The sequence below is a fragment of the Accipiter gentilis genome, chromosome 5 (genome assembly GCF_929443795.1).
Source record: "Accipiter gentilis chromosome 5, bAccGen1.1, whole genome shotgun sequence".
Taxonomy (NCBI): domain Eukaryota; kingdom Metazoa; phylum Chordata; class Aves; order Accipitriformes; family Accipitridae; genus Astur; species Astur gentilis.
This window is the reverse complement of record NC_064884.1, coordinates 8,183,008-8,208,625: the sequence shown is the minus strand read 5'-3', so window position 1 is coordinate 8,208,625 and position 25,618 is coordinate 8,183,008. Positions and strand designations below refer to the sequence as shown.

The 25,618-nt window shown below is 57.6% G+C and overlaps 1 protein-coding gene across 3 annotated transcripts in view; it reads right to left on the bottom strand.

The window, feature by feature from the left end:
- The window catches only part of ZBTB16 (zinc finger and BTB domain containing 16), a 65,083-nt gene extending 42,328 nt beyond the window's left edge, over nucleotides 1-22,755 (bottom strand). The window contains exons 1-2 of one of the 3 annotated variants that reach the window (XM_049799343.1): nucleotides 22,482-22,755; nucleotides 20,396-21,737 (exon numbers count right to left, since the gene is read on the bottom strand). In XM_049799343.1, the coding sequence (XP_049655300.1) occupies nucleotides 20,396-21,663 (1,268 nt within the window). In that variant the 5' untranslated portion in view covers nucleotides 21,664-21,737; nucleotides 22,482-22,755. Of the gene's footprint in view, nucleotides 1-20,395; nucleotides 21,738-22,224; nucleotides 22,294-22,481 lie in introns of those variants that run through there. The other 2 variants (XM_049799344.1, XM_049799345.1) reach the window with 2 other exon arrangements.
- Between the last annotated feature and the right edge of the window lie 2,863 nt (nucleotides 22,756-25,618).

Below are 25,618 nucleotides of genomic sequence, written 5' to 3'. Positions count from 1 at the left end.
TGCACAAGCGAGAAACATATTCCAAAACCAGAAGCACCACACAGCAACGGGTGTTTCTCCCCACCCCTTCCCTCCTCTTGAAAATGCCAAGTGCCCCTCCGGGATGCTCCGACAATGGCAAAGACCGGGATACCCGGGAACGTGGGGACAGCCGTCCCAGAGAACCGACAAGCGCTTTCACCCAGGCTGTTTCCGCAAACCACCCAGTTTTCCAACCAAGTTCCCAAGGTGGAGACACGAAATGCTTACTGTCAGAAATTCAGAGGCACAATTTGCGACTGCTAATGACAAGTGGCATGGGGGAGAACGGAGTGTGGTCAGAGTGGGGCAGCTTCCATGGGGACAGCTGGGATGGAGCGGGGAGCCAGGGCTCGGACCAAGGTCATCGGCATCCATCCAACAGCGAAACCGTCCTATGGAAAACGTATTTTTTGGGAAGGGCTATGGAAGCAGGAGGTGTCAAAAGAGCTCACGCAGCCTGAGTCCCGGCGAGCTGTCAGCGCGGCACGGCACGCGGGGCTGCCTGTATCGTGTTCGCGGCGTCCGAGTTGGCTTCGCTCCCGAAACCGCACAAACATCTGCGCGGAGGGGAGCGAGCAGGCCACTGGCTGAAATCATACTGGAAACTTGTCATCTCATGGAAGAACAATGTGGGCAGATGTCGCTGGCTGCAGGCAGGCTGCAGGCAGGCTGCGGGCAGTCCTGCGTCCCAGGGCCCCACACTGGGGGACAGGGATGAGGGGCATGAGACTGGCAACCTTCTCCTTTATTTTTTTTTTTTTACTTTCTGCATGTGTTCAAACACTAGTGCGTTAATAGGGAGAGCACTGCCTTCAGCTCTCCATAATCAGTTTTGCTCAGCCTACAACATGTTTTGCTGAAAAATAAATAAATACCTTCCGGGTGAGCCAAGTTACGAGCAGGACGCCAGCCCTGACAGCACGCTCTGCTCCCCCCAGCCCCGGCCAAAAGTACGCGGCGTCCTGAACCGAGGAGCCCGGGTGTTGCTGAACTGTCCTGGCGCTTCCGGACCTCCCCAAGGAGGTTTGCTCACGATTAATTAATTTATGAGCAGCGTCACCCCCCTCCCCAACGTGCACAACAGGTTCCATGCAAATTCAGGAGCTTTTAAATTATACCCTTAATGAAAGCAAATAAAAGCAGTTAAAAGGCAATTTACTCAATTGGTGTTAATATTTAGGCACAGCATGTGCAAAAACAAGAGCGCAGAATTCGTTTTTTTCCCCGAGAAAACTTTTGGTCCCGACTTTCCTGTGGAAAGGGTCGAGCGCACCCAGCAAATGCTGGGCGCGGGATCAGGTCTTAAACCCCCTCGGCCGCAGCCAACGAGGCTTCTTCCTAAGGAAATGTCCCACATTCACCCCAGCAGCTGCCCAATAGCCAGTGAGACCAGCAATTCCTCCTCTGCCAAGGGGTGCAATTGCAGTCCCCCCAAATCCCCCATGATGCCAGGAGCAGGGGAGGCTTCCCAGGGTCTTCCTACCTTTGCTGCATTATCAGGCACCAAAGCCTTTTAATCCCGCGTGCTGGCTGGGGAGCAGGCAGGAGCTGCTGGCCAAAGCCCCCCTTTTGCTGGGTGGGAGGAGGATGTTTATGTTAGCCGGGTTTCCTGGCTGTATCCCATCCCAGGGGTGAAGCATTCCTCGCCACAGCCGGGGCGCGAGCCATGCGAACCATCCAGCTGGGCGGGGGGCTGCGCTCGGGCCACCCAGCACCCAGGGAGATGCTCCTGTGCACGGGCTGCATCCCTGCACACCGGCTTCCCTGCATCCCCCAGCGCCTCCCTGCAAACCGCAAGGGGGGAAAGCATGGGGACGATGCGAGCCCTGAGCGTGCCCTGCTCCACGGGACTCGATTCACCCATGGCAATTCAGGCACATGCAGGCAGAGGAGCTGCCAGCGTTGCTCCAAGCACCTCCAGCACGTCGCCGGCTCGGCACGTCACTGCAACCACATGTAAAACCAATACCGAAACACATTGGGAACATGGCAGCTGCTGTGCAAATGGAAAGCAAGGAGAAAATCTCTGGCCAGCACAAGCTACCATGGGATGCCCAAACTACAGCACCCCTGTGAAGCTCGCTCCGGGTCATCATTTCCCGCGCAGGGACGTGGTGTGGTGCCCAGCGGTGCCCTAACGGTAACAAATTCCTGAAGAAAAACGGTAACGGTGATCTGGCATCAAAATAACACAGACAAAAAAAGCGATCTTCGTTCCCCTTCATCGCATAGGGAGCTGGGCCGTCAGCGGAGAAAGCAGAGTTTTATCTCACGCAACACAAAGGCAAGGACACAGCTAAAGAAACGCTGCTGTTCCTCCAATTTCTAACGTGCAATTACGGCCAGTAGAACCGTGGCTAACGCTTGCCCCTCAATTAAGCCTGACTCTTGGCAATGCCCCGTTTGGCGGGTTATGATGCTCTCGCATAAATTCGCTTTCAAAACAGGGGCTGCCGGTGAATGAGACCTCGATTTCTAATGGTTGGAAATATTTTGTACACTCTGCTGCTCCCTCTGTACCCCTTTGTCGGGGCCAAGGTCTGCAGGCTAAAGCGGGTACCAAAAGACCATCTGTAGCTCCCGTCTTTACAGAGAAGTTTAAATAGGGGGATGAATGAGCACAGGAATTAATGAATGATAAAGCCGTATGGTCTCAGTCAGCCTCCTACGCCTGTATGTGGTATTCAAACCCTCCCAGCCTTCTGCCACAAAGAGAGGTTTCTAAGCTACATAAAAAAAGGGGGGGGGGGGGGTGTGCGTGCAGGTTTTTAACAACAAACCCAGTGACTCGCCTCAAAGTTCCCACCAGGTTTCCCTGCTCCGATCTAGGGGAAAGGCACGCGTTAATGCAGCGGGGAGGGAAAAATGGGGGTTTTCCCCAGAGCCGGCTGCAAAACCCGCTTTGATAGCAAGAGAAGCCCAGAAGAATCAGCTCTGGGGTTCATCAGTGCTAACAGGCTGCCCGCACGCAGGGGCAGGGGTCCCAGCAAAGGTACCCTAGGGGTTTCATCCCAGCAAAGGCAGGCAGGTTTCGGATAAGCCGCCTGGACTGACCATGCTGCCATCCACTTCACCAGCCTTTGGTGTGTGTCTGTGTGTGTCCACCCTATCCATTTGGTACAGATTAAAGATGCCTGGTAAAAGCTAACAAACCTTGAAAGGCCCTAAGGGGTGTTTTCAGTGAGGGGTCGTGGCGAGGGTGTGCTCTGTGCCTGGAAGCGCATCCATCATAAAGCAGCTCCATTTAAAAAAAACGGTAAAAAAGAGAAACTCAAGGCTAGCGTGGGTTTTCGAACCTCTTGTAGAAATGAAACCTGCTCGCCGGTGCTGCAGAAAAGCAAGCCCCCATCCCTCCACCCTTGCTCGCCAAGCCACGCGGCATCCCCAAGCACCCAGGGCAGACCCCGGCCGGCGCCCATGCTGCACCGGCTGTGTACCGGGCTGTCCCTGGGCAGTGAGCCGTGCTGACCTGCTCACTCTGGCCACCAGCGAGAGGATGCTACGGCTCACGGTGCCATCGGCTGGAGATTAACAGGTGAGATCCAGGGAAAGACAAGGACACAGATGGAATCGCCGACTTTGTGAAAGGAAGGCTCCCGCCAGCCCCACAATGCTAACAGGGTGAACCCAGGTTCAAACACCCCAAATCTTTTCGACTCCTGTTCAAGAACTGGGGGCCGCCAGGGGGGATCGTTTCTCTCCAAAATAACCCGTGAGAGGCCAACACGGAGGCGAAGGAAGCACGGCGCGAGACTGGAACGCTACTTTTATTTTAAGAGCCGTCATGTGTAAAGCATTAGCGCTTTTGAAATTGCATTCTCGAGTTAATTAAATGGACAATCTTTTCTACATAAAAAGTGAAAGCAAGCAATTAAAAGCTAGGCGAAGAGAAAGTGCCTTTTCGGAGTGGGGTGCTACCCCTCTGTGCTCGCTCCTCCTCCTGATCTGAGCATCTCGAGGGAGCCACTGTCCAGGCGTGCTGGTACAGCACCCAGGGAGGCAGTTCGCACCGCGTTGGAGTTCACCTACAGGATTCGGCATCACAAAGCCCCACGCTCGGGCGATGCACTGAACCATCCCGTGGGTCCCTTTTCCCCCTCTCGAAGTGCCCATGGAAACCATACGCTCTCAATTAATGGATTTCCTTCGTATAGGGATGTTGACTGGCTCACGATGGTGTGAAAAGCCGCAGCAGTTATCTTTGCTGCAGTAAAACGCCGACCTTCAGTTTTAGGCAGGAGGTAAAGTTCACTATCGATTGGACCCACCGTAATCTGTTTATAATTACTATTATCTCTGAGTTAATCTTGCGAGAGGTCAACAGTTTTACAAAAATCTTGCGAGCCATGTCTTTTACCTCTCAACTTCATATCTGGGTCAAAAGGTCAATTACTGCAGCTTGCTGACTTGAGATTTAAGTAAAAAAATGTACACTCCCATCCCAAAGCCCCGCCGGTGCAGTGGGGGGATGTGGGCAGGCGCCGACCCTTGGCGCAGGCAAGGCACCCAAACCTTTGGAGAGTCTGAGCTCTGAAGTCAAGGGGAAGAGTTTTCTCAACTCAGGACCAGTCCCGGTCCATAAACTGAACTGCGGTTGGCTGCTCGCACAGTGGAAGCCTCTGCTGCTGAGGCGTTGGGGCATCTCCTGCGCACTGGGATGCAGCCGACGGGTCCTCGGCATCGCACTGGCGACCGCCCAGGCACTCAGTCCCTGCACCGTCGGCTCGCGTGGCACAGCGCTCCAAAGGTGCCGACCCCCAGCCATAAAGAGTCGTGTGTTCAGGCAGCCGCCTTCCTTCCCAGGCACACGAAGTGAGTATTTAAACCCCCGGGCTCCACTCCCGTACCTGCTCTGGGGAGGTGACAAATGGAAGTAGAGCAGAAACCCACAGCGTGGCCGACAGAAGCCCTGAAGATGGATGAAGATGCAACCCGATCTCTCATCCTGCCAGCATCCCCGTAGTCCATATTGTCAAATATCGTTGCCTGCGTTATTTTACCCCCTGCGATGGGATGCTGCTGGGTGGCTTTGGGCAGCGCCACTGTGCAACACTGTGCTCGGCGAGAAAAAAAAAAATAAAAAAAATCAACGGGTGCTGTTGCACCCTCTCCTGCGAGAGGCGGCTGGGTTTTGGGAGGAGGTGAGCCTGCGAAGCACAGCCCGGGCACGCGGAGCATTGCTCAACTGCTCTGCAGGCAGGTGTCATAAACAAGCAGGCACATGGCAAACATATCGATTTCCCGGAGCTTATCGCGCAGCAACCGGTGCTCAGTTACCAGGCTACTTTAATATGTAATTTACTGCAAGAAGGGAGAGCGGGGCTGAGGGCGGCTGAAATATTTACCGCGGGATGGACGGGGAGGTTGAAGGTGCGCGCCGTGCTGCAGGCGAGCAGGAGGGGAGGTACGGTGTCTCTTGCCTCTAGCTGTCCTTAGTATTTTCCAACTATTACAAAAAAACCCCCAAAACCTTGCCGCTGCGACGGAGTGTTTACACAGATGCTATTAATCTTCTTCTGCAACTGTTTACGCTATGAAAATACAGTCTCAGCTGCCCAGGCTCTCCGTCTCCTTAATTTAAATTCAGATGCTTAATTTCTGTCAAAACAGAGCCCACCGAAATTACCTCCATCCATTTCTGGTGCCTGACTTGCCTTGTCATCTGAGATCCCGCCCGGCAGAGCAGGGAGGCAAACCGGACGGGAGCCTGGAAAAGAAGGGGAAAAGCTGCATTTGGAAGGCTTTTCTCCTCCAGCCCACCTGGGACCAGCCATGAAAGCAAAGACCAAAGCCAGGCTGTTTTATACGCCCAGCCTGAGATAGCAGTCCTGTCCTGCAGCCGGTTACCTCCCTTGGACCGGCAAAGCCCGTTGGGACGGAGGGGATGCTCACCCCTGTTCAGCCCCTGCAGCCCAAGAGCAAAACCAGGAGGCAATCGCCCTCCTGGAGGCACGGCACCACGCGAACCATCGCCACCTGCCCTGTGTTAGCCCTGACAAACCAAATCCAGTCCCTGTCTCTCAGGTGATGGAAGTACATCCATTTCTGTATGTATTTCACCAGCAAGCCAGCTTCCTACCCACAAGCAGAGTTTTAGCAGTGGAAGGAGCCGTCCTCTCCCCCTGGCACCTCCAGCCGTGTCCCAGGTGTAAGGGCATTTTGCAGATGCCACGCTCAAGGGAATCCTGGGACGGATGGGAGGCTTGCATTTTCAGAGCATAAAATTTTTAAAATCCTCTTTATACAGTGCCTCTCAGTAGATCTTTTGGAATTTACAAGATAAATACTGGTAATTTGATTCTTATCTTCTTCAAATCCAATTCTAAGGCAATTCTGTGTAAAGGACACTAATTATAGCCCGAGGGGAAAGAAAAGGTAACCCATCAGTGAGAACACACTTGCAACGTTTAAAGGGGTATGGGACACTGAAAAGTTAAATAGATTTCAAATCTGCTCTTGCAAGAACATTCATTTGTTGGGTGAAAATTATTCTCTACATCGTTCCCGCTCCCTAGCACGTACTTTTGGCGATTGGCTCAGAGCTGCACTGGAAGTAACAGCAGCCAGGTTTGCATCCAGTTTGCTGGTGCTTTGGCTGTCTGCAGATCTTTTAAAGGCTGCCCAGTCGTCCGAGAGCAAGGCTGAGAGAGACAGCAATACCAGGGATAACCGAATCTTTACGCACAGACAGACATGTTACTTTTTACCCTTGCCTCCCTGGCATTATTTACTAATGAAAAGGCACAAGTTAATATGCACAGGGGAATGTGATCGGTGGCATATGCTGAGCACGGTAAAAACATCAAGTCTTAGCCCAAATATTATGTATTTTCCAAAACACACACCTAAACACGGGCCATTCTGGCTCTGAAACGTGACCAGGAGCCAAGAGTCCCTACGTGTGCTCTGGCCACCCAACGGCTGCCTGTTTACTGCTGAAGAGCATCCGGAGGAGGACAGCGGGAAGACTGCACTGGCCACTGCCGCACAACACAGTCCGAACATTACGGCACCTATAAAATAATAAAACCCGACCCCGGGACGCGGAGCCAGCATGTGGCAGAATACGATGCAGGAAGAATCAAAGGGATCTGGCAATCCAAAAGGGTCTTGTTTAACGAGCCCCATGGTGGGCCATCGCTCTACAGAGCCCAGGGGAAAAGCCCCTGGGCCCAGAGAGGAGTTGGTACCCAGGGCACAAGCATCCACGCTGCAGCATCTCGACAGGCAAGAGCTGAGTCGTTAGTTGGGCTGAACAACCAGGACCGACATAGCTCACGATTTATTCATTCTGGGGGAGGGAGGAGAGATGCTGTTTCTAAACCGTCGGGAGGCTGGCATTAATATCCATTGTTAGCATCCCTCTGAAGAGGATACGATTATTTCTTTTAACATGGTGACACTTGCAGCTAACTCATGTCTGACCCCACCAGCGCAGGGCAGACGCTGTACGAGAGGTGACCAAAGGTAATTGAAAATACAAGCACCGTGGATCGGAGCAGAAGAGCTGTCTCAGCAGTGACCCTCGTCGCAACAGGTGAGAGCGATGGCATCCAGAGGACAACTGGCACACACCCACCCGGGGCGCACAGTAAATCAGCGCTTTGCCGAGGCTGCGTGCCGGGGATGGCCGGGTGGACTGGGGGCACGCGAAGCAGCAGAGCCATGGTCCCAGGAGGCACCGCTGCCATGCATCTGAGTCCGACCCCAGCCTGGCACCGGGAACCAAGACAAGTCCCGCGCCACAGACTCCGTGCAACATCATAGCGAAAGGGGAAAAAGCACCCCAGCCCGCTACAACAGCTTGCAAAATAGCCCTTTTTCCCAACATCATGTACGCAAACATTTCCTATTAGCCCGCTTCCATGATTCAGCAATTCAAGTCCTGGTAATAAAAAGTGTGGTAATCCACACATTTGTGCGGAAGAATGGCAAATTCATGCCTTCAATGACTTTTGAGAGCTGTGCTATTAAGAAAAGACATTTTCCCTTTCTCGCATTGAAGGAAAAATACAGTTATTTAAAAATGGCAAAAGAATCAGCTCATTAGTTAATAACAGCGACAAAAACCCTACCAGGGGAAAAGCGAGTGGCTGCAGAGCAAAGCAAGAATTAAGCCCATGTACGTAAAGAAGGAAAAAACTGCCTGGCCCCGAACCTTAAATTAGCTGGAAGAGAGGAAGGAAAACTTCCAAACACACACAAGACCCTGCAGCAGCCCCTACCATCACCACTACAGCCCAGCACAATGCCCTGACGGAGCAAACCCAGTGCCCTCGCAGCCCGGCTGTGGTCCCCCAGCACCGGTGGCACCGCTGGCTCCAGGCCAGCACCCACCTGCCTGTGGAGCGGTCCCCTGCTGAGCCCCCCAAGGACCAGGTTGCTGGGGGGGCTCCACAGCATCCTGGGTGAACCAAGGCTCAGCACCACAGGGGGAGCTGGGCATCATAGGGAGGATGCCGGGCATATTGCAGGGGCTGGAGCATCACAGGGGGATGCGGGGCATCGTGGGGACATGATGGGGGGCACCGGGGCTCAACTCGGGGCTGCGGCTGACCTGGGACGCGCCTGGGCTGGGGGACGCCTTGCGGCATCCGGCTGCTCTTTGTCTGCTTGCCTCTGCCCGGGCTCTCGCGTTGTCACCGCTGTCATTTCTCTCGCCGTCCGCTTACTTATGCGGAAAACGTGGTTTCCGCGTGAGCCATCGCAGCACAAAGGAGCCCATACAAAGACGCACTTGCCGCACGTTACACCCAAAGAGGAAGAACTGAAATGCCCCACAACACCACCGGCCGCAAAAGGCAATGGTGCGCAGCACGGACGGGAGCGCAGGCGAAGCACCAGGAGCATCCCTTCCCATGGTGGCTCACGGCAAAGCAAATCTTGGCACAGCATGGCTTTCCACGAGAAATCCCACTCGCGCACACAGGTGCCATCTTTTTGGTCGGGTGGAAAATCCTTACCCCACAGCACAGCCCAGAGACTCGATCCCACGGAGCGTGTTTGACGCCAGGGACTAAAATGGCTCATCCACAAGAGCACTGAGGATGCAAACCCCTCTCGTGGCACATCCATGCAAGAAGCTGCAGCGCCGAGGACCGGCGGCTGGGCACGTCCAACCCAGGAAACCCCCAGCGCAAGCGTACAAACACAATGCAACATGGTTTGCTTTTAATGTTTGCAGGAAGAAAGTCCCCATCGCTTGCTCTAGGTCAGCGATCCTTATCAGCCCCCACCAACTGTATTTGCGGGTGGTACCAAACGCCCAAGCAAACGAAATTGGGGGGGTGGGAAGAGGAAAGCAAATGAAGCAGTGGGGGGAGGAGAGGAAAGGCAATGGCGTTTGCCTCCCGGCCTTAGCCCATGATGCCCGCCTGCGGCGGGGCGGTGAGCAAACAGGCTCCGGCACATCGGTACCTGCGGCTGCCCGACACGGCATTGTGTGCAGCGTTTGATGGCCCCCTCCCCGACACACGTATCACTAGCGGGAAGCTCGCCGCGCACGGCCGCTTCGTTCACTTAGCAACAAAGGTGCTAATTAGGGAGCTGCTCTCCACCTCCAGCCGGAGGAGGATGCGGTGCAGCTGCCCGTGCCGACAGCGGCCGAGCCTTCGGCGCTTGGCCAGCAGAGCAGACCCCGCCGTGCATCGCTTGAGCTACGGGATAAGGAGAAGGAAAGCAAGCCAAGTGCCTTCCTCGGGAGATGCCCATTTCTGCTCCTCTGTGGGACAGACCCTGCATCACCAGGGTCCCCTCTTTTGCCATTTTCTTCCCATCTTCTTCTGGAGGGGCACAGCTGGACGAGTCCCTTTCCCAACGGCGAGGTTTGACGTGAGCTCTCCTCCCTGCTCGGCCTTGCAGCCACCCCAATGTGCTGGAGCGGCACCGGCCGGCCGGCATCCCCACGCTCATGCAGAGCGATGCCCCCGTCGATGCCACATGACCTGCCAGAGCCCCCCACTCCCCCCATCCATGTACCGGCTGGTCACGACACCCACTCCGGGGCAGCCCACAGCAGCTCCCACCCCGCTAAATAATGCATTGGCCAGCCCTAATTAACGCAAGGGAAGGATGATATACATTTCTGGGCTGCTTTAAGTTACACTTGGTTAGACGCTGAGGGAAGAGCCGCCTCCAGCGAAAGGGTCAGATAAGCCAGAAATCAATACAAGCGATTGCCTCCGCATCCCGAGATCCCGGTGCCCCTCCCCAGCTCCCATGGGCAGGGCCGCGGGCAGCCCCGGTGCTGCCCCACTCTTGTCTGGGCTCGGGTACTGCTGACTCAGCACCCCGCGGGCTGGGAGCTGCCGGTGGCCCAGTTCCCACCACAGCACCCATTGGCCTACACACAATCTTCCCGGCAGCCGCCCAGAAACGTAAAGCCCAAACTCTCCCAAAAAAACCCCAACGAAATGCTGCCCTTCAGCCAGGGTGACAACGAACTGAAAGGCTGGGGGAAGGTGAGGCAAAGCCAGAACCGCGTTTCCCCATCCGTCCCCCGGGAGCAAGAGGAGACAGGGACCCGGAAAGCAAGAACAACAACTCCTTTTCATTTTTTTTTTCCACGGGAAAGGTTTTCAACCAAGTTAAAATTTTCCCGAGAAAGATTCCTGCTGGAGGGAAGCGGGGTTTCTGCCAGCTTCATCGCACACCGCGCTCCTGTGCAAGGCAACCCATGTGCAAGACAAGCGGGAGCTGGGCTCCAAGCACCCACCCACCGCCTGAACCCCAGTGAGACGGGGCAGCTGGGGGAGCCCCCCCCCCGTCGCCCCCCAAAAGGCAAGGGCAGTGCGGACAGAGCTTGCACGCTACAAGTGCCTCCGGCCACCGCTCTCGTTCGCAGAAGCGCACTCCCCCCCGCCCCCCCGCCTTGGTGCTTGGGGTATTTTCTACGAATGGGGGGAAGGAAGAAAGAGAAGAGGAAATCACCGCGTTACTGGTAAAAATAGCAGAACACCCAGTAGGGAGGTACAGAGGGTTTCGGTTCTGAGCGCTGCGCCGTTTCGCAGAAAGGGGCCCCGGCGTGCAAGCCAGCGGGCGCCCTGCCGCGCCCCGACCACCCTATGCCGCCGTGCACCGGGCTTGCCACGTGCCACCGGCAGGGCGGACCCGCTGCGGCGCTGGTGATGCACGCGGCACCCGTGCCCTCCAGCTGACCGCAACATCGTACGAGCGGGACAGCGTGCCGCTGCCGTGCCGCTGCGGTGCGGGCAGAGGGGGACCGGCGAGGCGTGGGCGTTGCACAATGCCTGCGCCTTATCTCTCCCACGCAAAGGCAGTTTGTGTGTGTTGCGCAGCAGGCTGAGACCGCAGCCCGTGCCCAGCCGGAGATAAGATATCCGTCACCGGCGCTCGCTGCGCTGCGCTGCCGGCAGCGAGCTCCCGTGGCCAGCCTGAATTTGTGCGATTTGTGAGCCGTTTGCTGGCTCCCTCTGCACCGAGCATCCCCTCTATGCACCCCCTCACTGCTTCCCTGCTGGCTTGCCCCCATTGGGTAGCCCTTTTCTGGACCAACTTGAGCAGCTCATTCCAGAGCTGCACCCAAGCAACTAGGATGCTCAAGCTCACGGCCATCCCCGCTCCCGAGCCAGAGCAAGTCCCAGCAAACCCCCAAGAAGCCAATGGACCAGGCAAAGACATGCAGTAAAATCTGGACACCCATGAGATGTCCCGAAAGCCTCGTGCTGCCACATGTGCACGCTTCTAAGAAGACCGGCTGGGTTTTGGTTGGGCTTTTTTAAGGTGCAGTCCGTGCTGCGGTTAAATCGAATTTCTTGGAGCCGTAGCCTTCACAGGTTTAGTCTGTGCATGCCAAAATTAGTACAACCTGTCCCTAAATACCATAACAAAAAACACGTAGTAAGCGCTTTGCCTTTATTTATGTCAGTGCTGGTTGCAAGGAGGATGAATCACACTTCCTCCTTAGCACTCCTTTCTAATATGATTTACTATAAATAATGCGTGGAGAAAAGAATGAGGGAAGGCGACAAAGGGCAAAGCGCACGGAGCCCAGCACTGTCCCCAGACTCAGTGGCAAGAGGATAAAAGCACCTTCAACAGTCATGATGGAGCTGCAAACAGCATGTGGGTTGCAACCGGGGTAGCACCTGGTGCATAAATGCAAATCTGAGACAAAATTAAATGACAGGCAATAGTAATATATTTTTTTATATATATATATACACACACTCACGTATATTAATTGCATTATGCCTTTAAAATATAGTTACTCAAAAAGCAACACAGGTCCTCACCAACAGCAGAACCCCTTTTTCACCTTCACAAAGCTCAAGCTTTGAGCACAGGGACATCTGCCGTGCCAGGGGTTAGCTCTGCCAGCCAAAGGGCACGATGCCGGGAGCTGCGCGGGTGGTTCGGCGTGTGGACGGCTTTCTGCTGCCTTTCTGCAGGCAAAGTGACTCGGACCTTGTGGCGTTGCACGGTTATTTCACAGGGAAATAAGAGCCCTGTGCTCCCAACAGCGGTGCCAGCAGGGACCACGAGCCCACTGCCCTGGGTACCTGCCCAGGGGTATTTGTGCTTTTTCTGACCTCGCGAGCACACCAGCGATGGAAACGGTCTTGTGTTTGGGGGTTTTTTAGTTTCTCTTTGTCTTTCCGCTCGGTCGACGTCTGCCTTCTTTATAGGTCACCAAGGCAAAAACAGGCGTCCTCCCCCCCGCCGCAAGTCGCCTTTGCAGACGGATGGAGGTGTATTTTTTCGAGAGGGGGGTGCAGAGGTCCCCTCCGCGGCATGCGAGGCAAGTACCATGGCATCACCTGTGCTGGCATCCTCCGCTCGCCCCCGTGCCGGCGTCCAGCGGCGCTCCCCCCAGCACTCTGCCTTTGCGCACGGGAGACGCCGGCGCGCAGCAAGCCAGCCGCTCCTCGTACAGCACTAAACAGAGCACGGGGTTATCAGCCCGGCTGATACACGCAGATAAACAGCCCATCTCCCGCGCTGACGCCGGTAACAAAGCAGGGTGTTTAACGCCGATTTATGGCGGGCGGCTCTAGCGAGGCTCAGTACGCCTTCCAGCGCTCGTGCCTATGTGGAGAAGTATTTCCTCAATTGCGTATCGCTGACTCGTTCGCTAAACAACGTGCCAATAAAACAGCAACGAGACGACGAAGGCCGATGGAAAACTAAACCAGCACAGCGGGGCGTGTATCCAACCATAATCTACTTAAAATCAGTTAAGAACACTACAGCGAAAATGATACGGGCGGCCTTGGCCCTCGGCCAGAGTGCAGAGCCTCGTGCCTACAACCCGAATTTTACGGTGATGCTCTCTTCTTCTTCAGCTGCAAAACGCCTGAGCCGGTGGATGCTCTTGTCAAAAAGAGGAATCCGCCTTTATTTGTGGAAGCACATGGTCCAGCAGTGCTTAATACTCTCACAAAGGTATCTGCTGCTCCCCACGTCAGCTGCAGAAGTTATCCAAAGTGCCGCGAGTGCAAACCGGCGTTCAAAAGCGATACCAAGCATTTCAGGCATGCTTCAGCCTAGCTAAAGATTATCCAGAACGAATCCACACCCAATGCTCCTGAACGCCCCGCAGCAGGTCTCTGCAGCCAGGCCCGAGCCCGGGAATAAGAGTAGATGTCATGACTGCATCGAAAGCTCATAAGCCTGTATTAAAAGGCATCTAACCACACACAGATTCACCCGCCTTCTTTGCCTTTATTCAAAAGGATGCATAAACCTTTCTCTGTGGCTTGTGTTTCCTGAATCTCCTCCATCTGAATTTCCCTGCGTGCCACACTTCTCGTTTCAGCTGGTACCCGTCACACAGCCACTTTGCAACCGCCCGTCTCTACTGGGGCCAGCGAGCGAGCCGACCCCCAGAAAGCCCGACGAGACCCGTGGGGTGCGAAGAACGCTGCCGTCGGCAGGGGCATGTTGCTGGCACCCGTGGGCACCGGGCTCCCATCGCTCATCGGCTGCAGACGTCTGTGCGTCCTGACAGTGCCTGCCCGGGACAGCAAAGGAGGGAGCGATGCCCAGTGAAGGACTAAATGCGACCATAAAGCCCTGAGCTGCCTAACACCGAGCCGGGGTTGGGGGGGGGAACCTTGCAGGCAGAGTGACACAAGCCAGGACTGCTGGGCGAGGAGGAATGAATGGAATAGGCTAATTTACACAGGAAGTGAGCACTTACCAGACCCTTCATCCCAACACACAAAACCCTCTGCCATATCTGGAAGCAATTACACCCAGTTAACATGATCTGCCTGCCACTAAAATTAACTGCAAACAGAAATATTTTTCACTTTTGCAACAGGAGATGCCATGGCCCCGTGTTTGGCTGCCGGGAAATATTTAGTAATTACTCATTTAAAGCCTCTCTTGAAACTGTCAAGGGGTGGGGGGGTGGGGAGTACAAGAAAAATCTTGCTAATTGCGAGCAAAAAGGAAAACGCAGATCCTTTTACTCTATCCAAGGAAAACAGACTTACGCACCGGTGTAACTACAGAGCCAACGTCGTGCAGACGCAGGGAAGGCTGCAGGGACGCTCCATCGCGAACTGCCCGTGCTGCTCTGCACCATTCCCACGTGCCACAGGGAAAAGAAAAAAAGAGTCGATAGCGTCACCCCTGAAACAGCACAGGCTCACCAAGGGTCCCTCAGCGCAACCAATAAATACATTTTTAACCAACATCACTCTACGAGCCGTAACGAGAACTGAAAAGGCTGTGCAAAGCCGATCGAACTGCTGCAAGCGACATCAAGCGAGCGTGCTTTGGGGAAAAAGCCACCCCAAGTGTCCTCAATCAGGCAGGTTTTACACATCGGGGTCCCAACCCTGCAGGCCACGGGGATCAGCTGGCACAGAGCCACCCCCCCGGTCCCTGGGGAAACGAGCGACACTGGGGACGGTGGGTGCACCCGGTCAGAGGGCAGGCAGCATCCCCATCACCACCGTAGAAGCCCCTTTGCCGTTGGCGAAGTGTCAAAAGTGCCCGACACCACCGCCAGTCTCGCCATCGGTAGGGAAGATGCAAAAGTTATTCTTGGGCGGGGGGGGGGGGGGAAGAAAGAAGATTTTAAAAAAAATTTAAAATTGGTCTTTTCTGATGGGAATCTCAGAGTTTTGCTTTAAGAGGCATCACCCACACAACTAAAATGATGCAGAATAACTGATGGAATAACACGGAAGCCGAAGGGGGCTTTTCCCCCTCTGCGCTAGGAGCCGAGTATGGAAACGGTTAAGTCCCCCACTGAATAAATCAAAAGTTCAAGGCTGCAACATACCACGCCGTATTCCCCCTCTGCCTATGACAAGAACCAGAGAGCCCCCGAAATCCCAAGCATCCTGAGCGGGGTCTCCGCCGGCGCTCACAGGTTACACGCTCGGGGTCAGCGCCGCGGACCTTAGCTGCAACATTCATTTCCTGAGCGGGGCACGTCCCCCTGCCCATAAAGCTAATAAGAGCTTCCTCGCCCGGCCGCCCCGCGCCGTGCAGCAGTGGCCAGGCGGCCGGGAACGCTGGTTTCCATTAGCCCCTTATGATGCCAGGTGCCGCTAATAAGGCCCATCAGCAAGAAACAAGAGCTGCCAAGTCGTCTTCAGACTCTGGAAGTAATCACGGGCAGAGTTTGGGGGGCTGCTGGCTTTTTTTTTTCTTCCCTCCCCCCTTGTTTTCTATTTTTCCTCCCTTTTTTAAAGTTTCAGTGGCAGCGGAACATAAATTGCCGAACGCTTGAAATAAAATAAAAAACAACTACTGTATCGGGCTACCAAAATTAACGCTAATAACATCTCACAAAGCACTTGGGATCCGATTTATCACGTTTATTGCTTTAATGGTATCCTGCATCTGTTTCTCACTGTGACATGTCGAGCAGTGCCAACGTGCCTAATGGCATCAGTAGTACAACGCTCAGCTAATCCAGGCGGAAACAAACAGAGGTGAGGCTGGCAAAGAAAGAGGCGAACGCCAGAATACTTCCCTAGGCAGCTACCTAAAGTTTGCTACGGTGCTAACATTACGGCTCCATACGGACAGCGGACCAACAGGCTACACGTGACGGGGATTGCCAGGCGTTGCAACCGGGGCCTGGAGCCCCACGGGAAGCTGCCGTTTCCCTGAGTGGGAGCATTCCGGATCAGCGGGAGCACCAATGCCTGGTCCTGCACGCCAGATGGGTGACAGCACCAATGCCTGGTCCTGCACGCCAGCGCTGCTGCTAGCGGCCAGGTAGATCTGCCGCTCCTCTGCACTGCAGAAGGGGGAAAAGAGGGCAAAACTCTGCAGTTTAGGGCACTGTGCCCCTAGGTAGAAGAGCAAGCCTCCTTATTCCTACCCCAAAAATACTCCACCGGAGCACACGTCTTTTAGGTGATGGCTCAGCCATGAAACCTCAAAATGCCAAACTCAGACATGAAAACTGGGATGGAGGCTTTCCCCAAGGTGCACTCTGTCATACGACAGCGAGGACGGGCACCTTCCAGCCAAAACCGCTCCCAGGGGAGCAATTGCCTGCCGCCAGCCTCCGCTAGCCTGCAGACACCATCGCCACGAAACACTTTCGTTTTCCAGCCGAGCATCTTCACCTTGCACAGACACGCACATGGCAAATGCTGCCAGCAAGCCGCATCGCTACGGTGGGCGAATTCCTGGACAGCATCGGGGTTCAGATGCTCGGCCGTGTCACCAGTGATCTGTATTGAATCGCATCCCCACCTGCAGCCTTCGCTGTTGCTATCAACGTGAAAAAAATGAAACCGTGTCTTTTATGAAGTTTTAAGGCATTTAACTTCTCAATGACACATTACTCCAGGCTCAGCGCGGCACTTGCGTCGCAGCTCGGGAGGTTTTTCTTCATACCAACAACACCAAAAAGGGCCACTGAACTATGGCTTTTTTTTGTCTGCAATTAGAGGCGATGATCGATACTAACATTAGATTAAGTTTGAACTTTGCTGAACCTAGGAGGAAATCTTTTATAAAAAAAATTGAAGAGTCGCCAACTCGATATACACTCAATTAGTCAAAATCGTAAGCTTGGTAAAGAAGAAAAAAAAACACCAAACCGGATTGCGCAGCAGCTGGTGGGTTCGGGGACCCAAAAACCCCGGTCAGCGCCAGTGCCGAGGCTTGCAGCCGCTTGGCCACCAAAAGGTCACTGCTCAGCGCTCTCAACTCGCCGGTGTTATGACAGGGCACAGGCGATGCTGCCACGGGGCCGAGGGTGGCCGCAGAGCCACGCTCCTGCACGGGGCCGGGGCAGACAACCATCCCTCAGGCACAACCTCCATCACCTGGAGCGAGCGGCCCCCCCACGTCCTTGCCGAAGCCCAGCGAAAAGCCAGCCCGGCCCTTCCCTCTCCTTTTTCCTGCGTGCATTTCCCATGCTACCGAAGATAGGACCAACACTCAGAAGGCTCCGAGACTATAAACTTACATATATTTATACTTATACAGGCATGTGTGCGTGTAAACAAACATACCCGCCATATGTATACACTCGTTTGTGCAACGTAAACAGGCACAGCACCCGTTGGCTCGCTGAGCTCCTTGCAGAAAGATCGGCATCAGCTCTGGATGGGTTCGGGCTCCGTCTGTCACCTGCTGGGGCTTGGCACGTGAAAGCCATCGTGCCGGGCAGCCGAGCAGCCCGCGGTACTGTTACGTACCCCTCCCCGGCAGCTGCCCCCTGGCCCCCAGCTTGCTGCAGCTCGAGCACCTCCACGTTCACTTCAAAGTCGGAAAGCAAAACCACAGCAGCAAATGCACAGCAGAAAGGGGTCAGCGAAAGCTGCCGGTTGACAAGCAACACCGCGGTACCCCCGGCACATCCTGCCCCCACCGCCAGCCAGCTCGGGGAGGTGGTGCCAGGACCTCAGCACGGGGCGCAGACTCCCCCAGACCACCTCTCCAGCAGGCACTGGAGTGGAGAGGAGCCTGTAGCCGGTATGGTGCAGCTGCCACCACCACCAGAACTGCTCCAGCAGAGAGCTACGGATCCCAATCTAGCATAGATGCTCTTTAACAGCTCCATGAATACAATAGGATCCCACAAATCCTCCCCAAACGGTAATTTTCACAACGTATTAGAAAGCAAATGCTATAAAAAAGCCACATGAGACCATCTCTACACACACACACACCGCCTTGGATTTAGACCCTGGGGGGGGGGGGGGGGGGCAGTAAGTTCATTTGACTGTTACCCAATGCCTTTCAACATGGACGGTCTTGCGGATCAGTTTAAAAATGGCTCAAAGGATTTGGCTCACCCTGCAAAGTTTGCCAGCGCCAGGTAATCTGTCAGAAAGCAAGAACAGGCTAACAGAGTTTGGCGCTGGCTTAAGCAATTGCCTGCGAGGCTTTGCTTGCAAGGGACGACACTTGGCTCTGTGCTTCAGTCAGAGCCAGCGAGCCCATTGGAGCACGGCGTGTACCCAGCCTCCCGATAAGGATCACGAATAATTAAGAAATAAGCTATGACCCTGCAGCCGTGGTTGCCAAAATAAGCCAAGCTGGGGAAGGCACTGTGAGATACAGGCTGCTGCATTGGACAAGCTGGGCCACGCTCTCCCACCTCCCGACCGCTCGGGTGCGCGGGGAAGGATCCGACCTCACAGCCCGCCCTGCCTCGGGGCAGATCCTTGGCCAGCGGCAGGAGCAGCCGGGAAGCCCCAGCGTCTCCGTCTCCTGTGGCCGCACCGGTTGCTGCTCTTGGGCTCGCAGGGAGAAAGGGAGATGCTCGAGACCGCAGCAGAAAGGCACGTTAAAATTCTCTCTGAGCCTTCACTGCAGCTCTCCTCCGGTGACGTTCGGTCTGCATCACCGCACGGCCGGGGAAGAGCCACACCGAGGTGGCTTCGGGCACGCTAACTACCACAAGCCCCAGCTCTCCCGCCTCTGAGACGGGGGAACAAAGCAGAAAGCGGCTGTGCACCCTCACAGAGCCAGGAAACCCCTCCGAGGGGCGAGGGCTGCTCTCAGCGGGGTCTGCACAGCAGCTCCGAGTCGCTGGCCGGACCGAGAGGTGACGCTGCCAACACTCACAGACCCATGTGGGGCCAAGAACCCCAGAGTGGCGGCTGTCGCCCTGCACTGGAAATGTTCATGGGCTGAACGTGCAGGGAACTGCCACTCGGGCACCCGACGCCGGCTCCGGCGCATCCCGCACCGCTCATGGGCGGCAGCCTCCACAGGCGGCGAGCGTGCTCTCAGCACTGGCTCCCCCACCAGAGGCATGCGCCGGCACGGCCACCTTCCCGGAGCGCATTCTGTGCGTCGGGACTAATTAACCTGTTGATTCATTAAAAATCCGAGACGGTACGCAGCCCGAGCAGGCTGCGAGCAGCTCCAGCACTGCACCGGTGCTGCTTTCCCCCAGGCCGGACGGTGCCGTCCTGCTGCGGGGCTGCAGCCGCACCGGGGGCCAGTGCCGTGCAGTGCTCGCCAAAGCACGCCCAGCACCAAGGGGTTTGACCGGCGCTGCCGACTTAGGTGTGGTAATTAAAGCCACTCCGCTTCCCGGCCAAATCAGGGAACGAGCTCTGGTCCCCGCTCCCCCGATCAGGAGATGGTAAAGGGGGGAGCACCAAACTCACGTGCCCATCACAGCCACCATGCTCCCACCCCGCAGGAGCAACCCAAGGTGCGGGGCTCAGCGTGGGCACAAAGATCCGCCCTCACCCCGAGCAGGGGAGCCCCGAAATTGCAGCCGCGGGAGGTTCAACTCCAAACCCGTCCTCACAGGGATGGACCTGCGTCTCTGCGGCAGCACGAGCCCTCCACGCTCACCTCAGTGTTAGCCAGCCTGACCTATGTGTTACTTTGTGCAAAGTGCAAGCATTTCATAAACCGGGAAGCTGAGCGGCAGAAAACTACCAGGCTAGCAAGGCACTGCACGCAGTGATCTCAAGCATTGCCGCTGTGGCCGGGTGTGGGGACCCCGCAGGTCTCTTCTCCCGCCCCTTGCCCCGCACGGACGTGCCTGGGTGCTGGCGCGGGCGGGATCGGCTTTTGGCAGAGGGTGGGCGAGGGCTGCCTGACCCCACGGCCTCCCTTCACGTGCAGATCCCTAGCTCAAACAGTAGCGACTGTGAGCAGTTCGACGGACGCCAGTCAGGGAAACCGGCGGGGTCTGTGCTAGCAGGAAACACCTATGGCCCGAGCCCCGTCCGGGCTGTCCTCCCCAGCCAGCGCTCGCTGGAAGGAACCTTCTGGCATGGCTGCCAGACCTGGAAAAGTTGCAACAGCCGTCCCTCTGTGCGTATCGCTGTTGGGTCCCGGTTTTGGGCTACGCGGCGGGAACTTCGCGCTGGCAGGCACGGTGCCCGTCCGGAAACCGAAATCCTCCAGCGAGATCCCGCCCGCCTGGTGCGGAACGCAGCGGCGCGCCGTCGGCACTCACCTGTGCTGCTCGAGGGTCTCGTTGTCCGGCAGCTCTGCCCCGCACACACTGCACTGCTCGCCCAGGGCTCTGCTCTCCGTCTTCATGCCGGCCGCCAGCTCCCCCAGCTTGCTGAACAGCTCCCGCTGGATGAAGCCCTGGGGCAGCAGCCCCCCATAGGCGCTGAAGTCCATAGAGACGGCCAGGGCCGGCTGCACGTGCAGGGCGGACGCCACGGAGGGCGGCACGCCGAGCACCGGCTCAGTCTTGTGGTTCGGCAGCAAGGAATAGATGCCCAGGGGCTTGTCGCCCTGGGCAGCGGCGGCGGCGGACGGCTCCGGCCCCAGCGGCAGCCCCTGGCCGGGCTCGGGCGGCGGCTCGGCGCCCTCCTCGCGGGCGTAGTGCAGTTCGCGGGCGCTGGTGATGACGCTGCCGCGGGTCGGGGTGCCGGGCCCTTCCTTGCCCTTCTCGTCAGGTTTCTCCCCGCTGGAGGCGCCGGGCTCGGCCGTCTGGGGGCTGTTGCGGCTGGAGGCGTCGTCCACCTGCATCGCTTCGGTTTTGACCTCGGCGAGGCCGGGGGGGCGGCGGGCGGCGGCGGGGCGCGAGTCCTCGGGGGCGCCAGGCGGCAGGGCACCCTGCAACAGCGACTGCCCGATGGTCATCAAGCTGTCCACTGCCGCCTTGGTGGGGCTCATGGCGGAGAGAGGGCCAAAAGAAGCGGAAGCGGAGGGGCTCTGGTCCGCCGCGGCCGCCGGCAGGCTCTGGCCAGCCGCACCGGCGTAGCCGCTCTCCTCGCCGGCAGGCTTGGAGACGAAGAGGCCCTTGATGTACCTCGACTTCCTCTCCTCCTCTTCCTCGGCGGCGGCGCCTCCGTCGGCCATGGTGACCTCGGCGTCATTGTCCTCGGAGGCCTGGATGGTCTCCAGGATCTTCAGGCACTGCTCCTCCAGGTACTCGATCTCCAGGATCTCGGCGGCGTAGAGCAGGTCGTCCAAGTCTTCGACCTTGGCCTGCAGGGTGGCGGTGTACGCGTACTCCAGGATCTGCTGGAACGTCTTTGGCGAGAGGAAGTCCAGGGTGTAATGCTGGCTGTTGCGGTGGAAGAGGATCTCGAACATCTTGCTGGTGCAGGCCAGCACCGTCCGGTGCGCGTGGAACTCCTGGCTGTCCACCATGATGACCACGTCGCACAGCGTCCCCGCCAGGCGCATCTGGTTGGCTTTGTGCAGCAGCCCGGTGGGGTGGCAGGGGTTCTGCAGCTGGATCATGCCCATCTTAGTCAAATCCATTGCGCTCCCGAGGCTCACTCATCAGGGTGCCTCGCCGTCGCTCAAATCTGGGACTAGCTTTGTGTGCCGACTATCTGCGAAAACAAAAGGCGGAGGGGGGAGAGGAGCGGGGGGGGGGGAGAGAGCGGGGAGGGGAGGGGAGGGGGGGGAAAGGGAGAGAAAGGGCAAAAAAGAGAGGAGGGCCGGGGGAGGAGGGGAAGGGAAGGGAGGGGAGGGGAGGGGAGGAGAGGGAGGTTAGCCCGCAGCCCGGCGGCGACTCGCCGAAAAGTTTCTGCGCTGGGCTCGGCGGAGCCGCGTCCCCGCCGCTGCCGCCCGGGGAAGGGGGCGCGTCCCCCGCCACCGCCCGCCCGGCCCCGGCTCCGGCTCCGGCTCCGGCGCGTCCCGTCCCGCCCGCGGGGCTCCGCCGAGCAGCGGAGACCCATCAGGTGCGCGGCGGGAGCCGGCGGAGCCCCGTCCCCGCGGGCGGGCGGGCGGTGGGGGGGGGGGGTGGGGGGGTGGGGGGGTGGCCGGGGGCGGGGGGGGCCCGGGGCAGCCCGCCGCCCGCCCCCTGCCCGCACTCACGGCGGCCGGCGGCTGCTCCGGCAGTTCGCACTGCCCGCTCTCATCGCCGCCGCCGCCGCTCGCCGCGCCGCGCAGCAAATCACCGCGGCGCCGGCCCACGGGCCGCCCCGCGCCCACGTCAGGCCGCCCCCACCCACCCCCCCCACCCCCCCGCACCCCACCCACCCCCCACCTCCCCCCCCGCCGCCGCCGCCGCCGCCCGCTCCATCTTGAGTGCGGGCGCCCCCCCCCGCGCATCCCCGGCCCCGCCGCGGCACCTTGCGGGGCGGCGAGCGGAGCGGAGCGGAGCGGAGCGGGGCCGGGGCGGCGGCTGGACAGCGCTGCCAACAACAAACATGGAGGAGCCGAGGCACCGGGGAACCGGCGGCGGCGGCGGCGGCGGCGGGCTGCGAGCGGGGGCCGCCCGCCCCGACGGGCTGCGCCCACCGCCCCACCCGCGCCCTCACCCACGCGAGACAAAAGCCACCCCGGGGGTGGGGGACGGACGGGGGGGGTGCAACACGGGGACACCGGCCCCCGTGCGCCGAGCCTCCCCGCCTCGCCGCGGTCCGGATTTAAGAGCCCGGCCCCGGGTCACCCGGCGCTTCGGGGAGGCGGGCGCCCAGATTTAAGAGGGGGAGGAAGGTAAAAATCGCCCAGAACGCCAAGTTTCGGGTTCGGCGACAGATTTTGGCCGGGTGCCGTTCCGGGCGTGACGCGACACCGAGGACGCATCGCCCCGATAAAGCTTATCTTGCCCGGATTAAACCCCCACCCCGCGTCGGCCCTGCTCGCAGGTAGGGACGTGGCGGGTCCCCAACGCCCGAGGATGGGCGACGGAGGTCTGCCAGCAAAGACCGGCGACGGCAGCCCGGGAAAGGGAGCGAACCCAAACGGGCAGGGGAAAGGCCGGCAGCTCTGTAATACCGACGACAACAGAAAACGGCAGCGGCAAGAGCGTGGGCCGCGCAACGCCCCGCGCCGAGGCGGCTGCTCCCCCGGCGGAGCATGCTCGGCCAGGGTCAGCGGTGCCCGCACTCGGGCCATCCGAAGGCCCGTGTCGTCTTCAGGGGCCGGCGGGGCAGGAGCAACGCAGACCTCTCCCTCCCCGGCACTACCCCCGGCACACCGCAGCCAGCGCAGGGCCCGGCGTCGTCAGCTAAAACAACAAATACGGACGGTATTAGTACAAAGATACCCTTGGGGTAAAGCAGCGCAAATGTAATCTAAGGAGAACGTTATGGGGAAGTGTGTTTATAATTATAATGGGATTTAATGTACTTTGGGACCAGATGATAGCAGTCATTTAACGAGAACAGCCTAATAACAGAGGCCTCACAATGAAAGGCGGTGCTGCTCGGGTTATTAGACGCGTACGATAACGCAGCGCTGGCGGTAGTATACTTAAGGGTAAGGCATCAGCTACCCCCATTTTTTGGGGGGTTATAACTCTGCCGTTTTAACTGGCGGAGAGCGAAAACGCGGAGCGCAGGCAGCCAGCGTGCCTGCAGTATGGTTTTTTAAATTGCCTGATACTGCTCGAGTTCCTCCCCCTCCCCGACTTTTAAATCCAAATGACTGAAAGGGGGGAAATAGCGAGACAGTGTGGTTTCAGGTGTTTGTTTACCCTCCTCTAACTTTTAAAAGGCTTGATTTCGGGACTGAAATTTTGCAGACGGTTAGGGGTATGTTTTTAGCGTAGCTCGCATGAAATTAAGCTGCGTGAGTCCCATTAGCAATAATGGAAATCCCACGGCTAAATTCCCAGGCAGCATCCTGAAAATTAACCCCCCAGTCCTTCCCGTCAACTGGTGCGTTGCGCTTTTTGTTGCTCCTCTAACACATACAGTAAAAGCTACTGAGTTGTTTAAGAGACTAACTTCCCGCAGCTGCCTTGCCCAAAAGGTACCCACCCGCCTGTCGACCCCGAGCAGGGAAACCCCCCGCACCCCGAAGGCCTCCCCAGACCCCCAGCATGCCGCCGCGTTGGTGTTATGGCTGGAGCGGGCTGGTGTCTTTGGAGACCTCCCTGGGCAGCGGAGGCTTTGAATGCGAAGGTTGTGTTGCCTTCAGAGGCAAAGCAAGATGAAAGAGCTGGTTAGACAACTCTGGCCAGAGCATCCTTCTGCAAGCCACGTTTGCCAGCCAAAACCTACAAGATGCCCCTTCACTCGGGGATTTCTTCCCTTGCCCACCTCTCTGTCGGAGCGGGCCATGCCAAAGCAAGCTCTGGAAACCCCAGACCTCCCCCAGGCACCGCGGAGCTCTTTTTCCCGAGCCCTCCAGCCAGCCCGCGCTGCCTCTGCCTGTACCCGAGCCCCGTTTCCTCCCAAAGTCTTACAGTCCGTTCCCCCCACGTGCCTGTGCACACACGGAGATGGCAGATCCCTTGCTGGCAAGAAGACAGAGTGAAGACAGAATGATTGTAACGCATAAAACGGGAAAAAGCCAGCAACTCTTGTCCGTAACCTCCAGCAGCAACTCCCTTTCCCCCAGCAATGCCCCCCACATGCTGCACAGGGGAAATACGAAAGAGACGCCAACTCCTTCCTGCAGAGCCTTGGCAATGGTGCCCATCACCTCGCTTATGTCGTGCCTCGCTCCGGAACGGAAAGGGCCGATCTGGATGCATTTGCAAGCCAAAGAGGAAAAGCAAAAGCAGCCCCTTGCCTTCGTGCCCCAGAGAAGGGAAGGAAAACCACCTCCCAAGTTCCAGCACCAGACCTGCCGGCATGCAGCGAGCCCGGTGGCTCCAGGGTGGGAGGTTCCTGGCGGAGCAGGAGCAGCCCCAGTGGCCCTGCAGGGTGGGGGGGGGCAGTCACAGGGCTGCCCAGCACCTGCAGCCCCCCAGGTGCAGCACATCGAGATGCCGAAACAAAGCTCGGGAAGCCACCCCCGCGGCCTTGGGGGTCGTTTCCCCGCGCCCTGGCGCGGGAGTTAATCGCTCGTCACTTCCCCCCAGTACCTTCCCTTTCCCTCCCATCTCTCCCCATCAGTTTCCAATTTATTTACTTTTCTGATCTTAATCCCCACCTTGTAGTGTAACGTGTTTATTAGAAAAGAACCAGCACGTTAAATGAAGCCAAGCTGGGCTCTCATGTTAAATAGCAGTCACGCCCAAGTGCCTCTCCATGTGCCATTACTCCAAGTGATTGAGGCAATTTCTTCCTCCGCCACGAGTTTCAGTTGTAAATCTCTCAACCAGATACGGGGGCAATGATGTGCTGCCTGGTGCGATTATTATTAACCTCCAGCATTAAGCTCGTGAGACGTCCGTGGTTTCTTGGGAAGGTCTTCCCGTCAAAGGGCCAGGCGGAGCACGGGCATCCTTCCTGGGAAACCTAGGGATCCCTTCAGATCCACTTGTAGCCCCCAGGCCTGCATTTATTTTGGATGGGGAGACGTGAACGTTGGC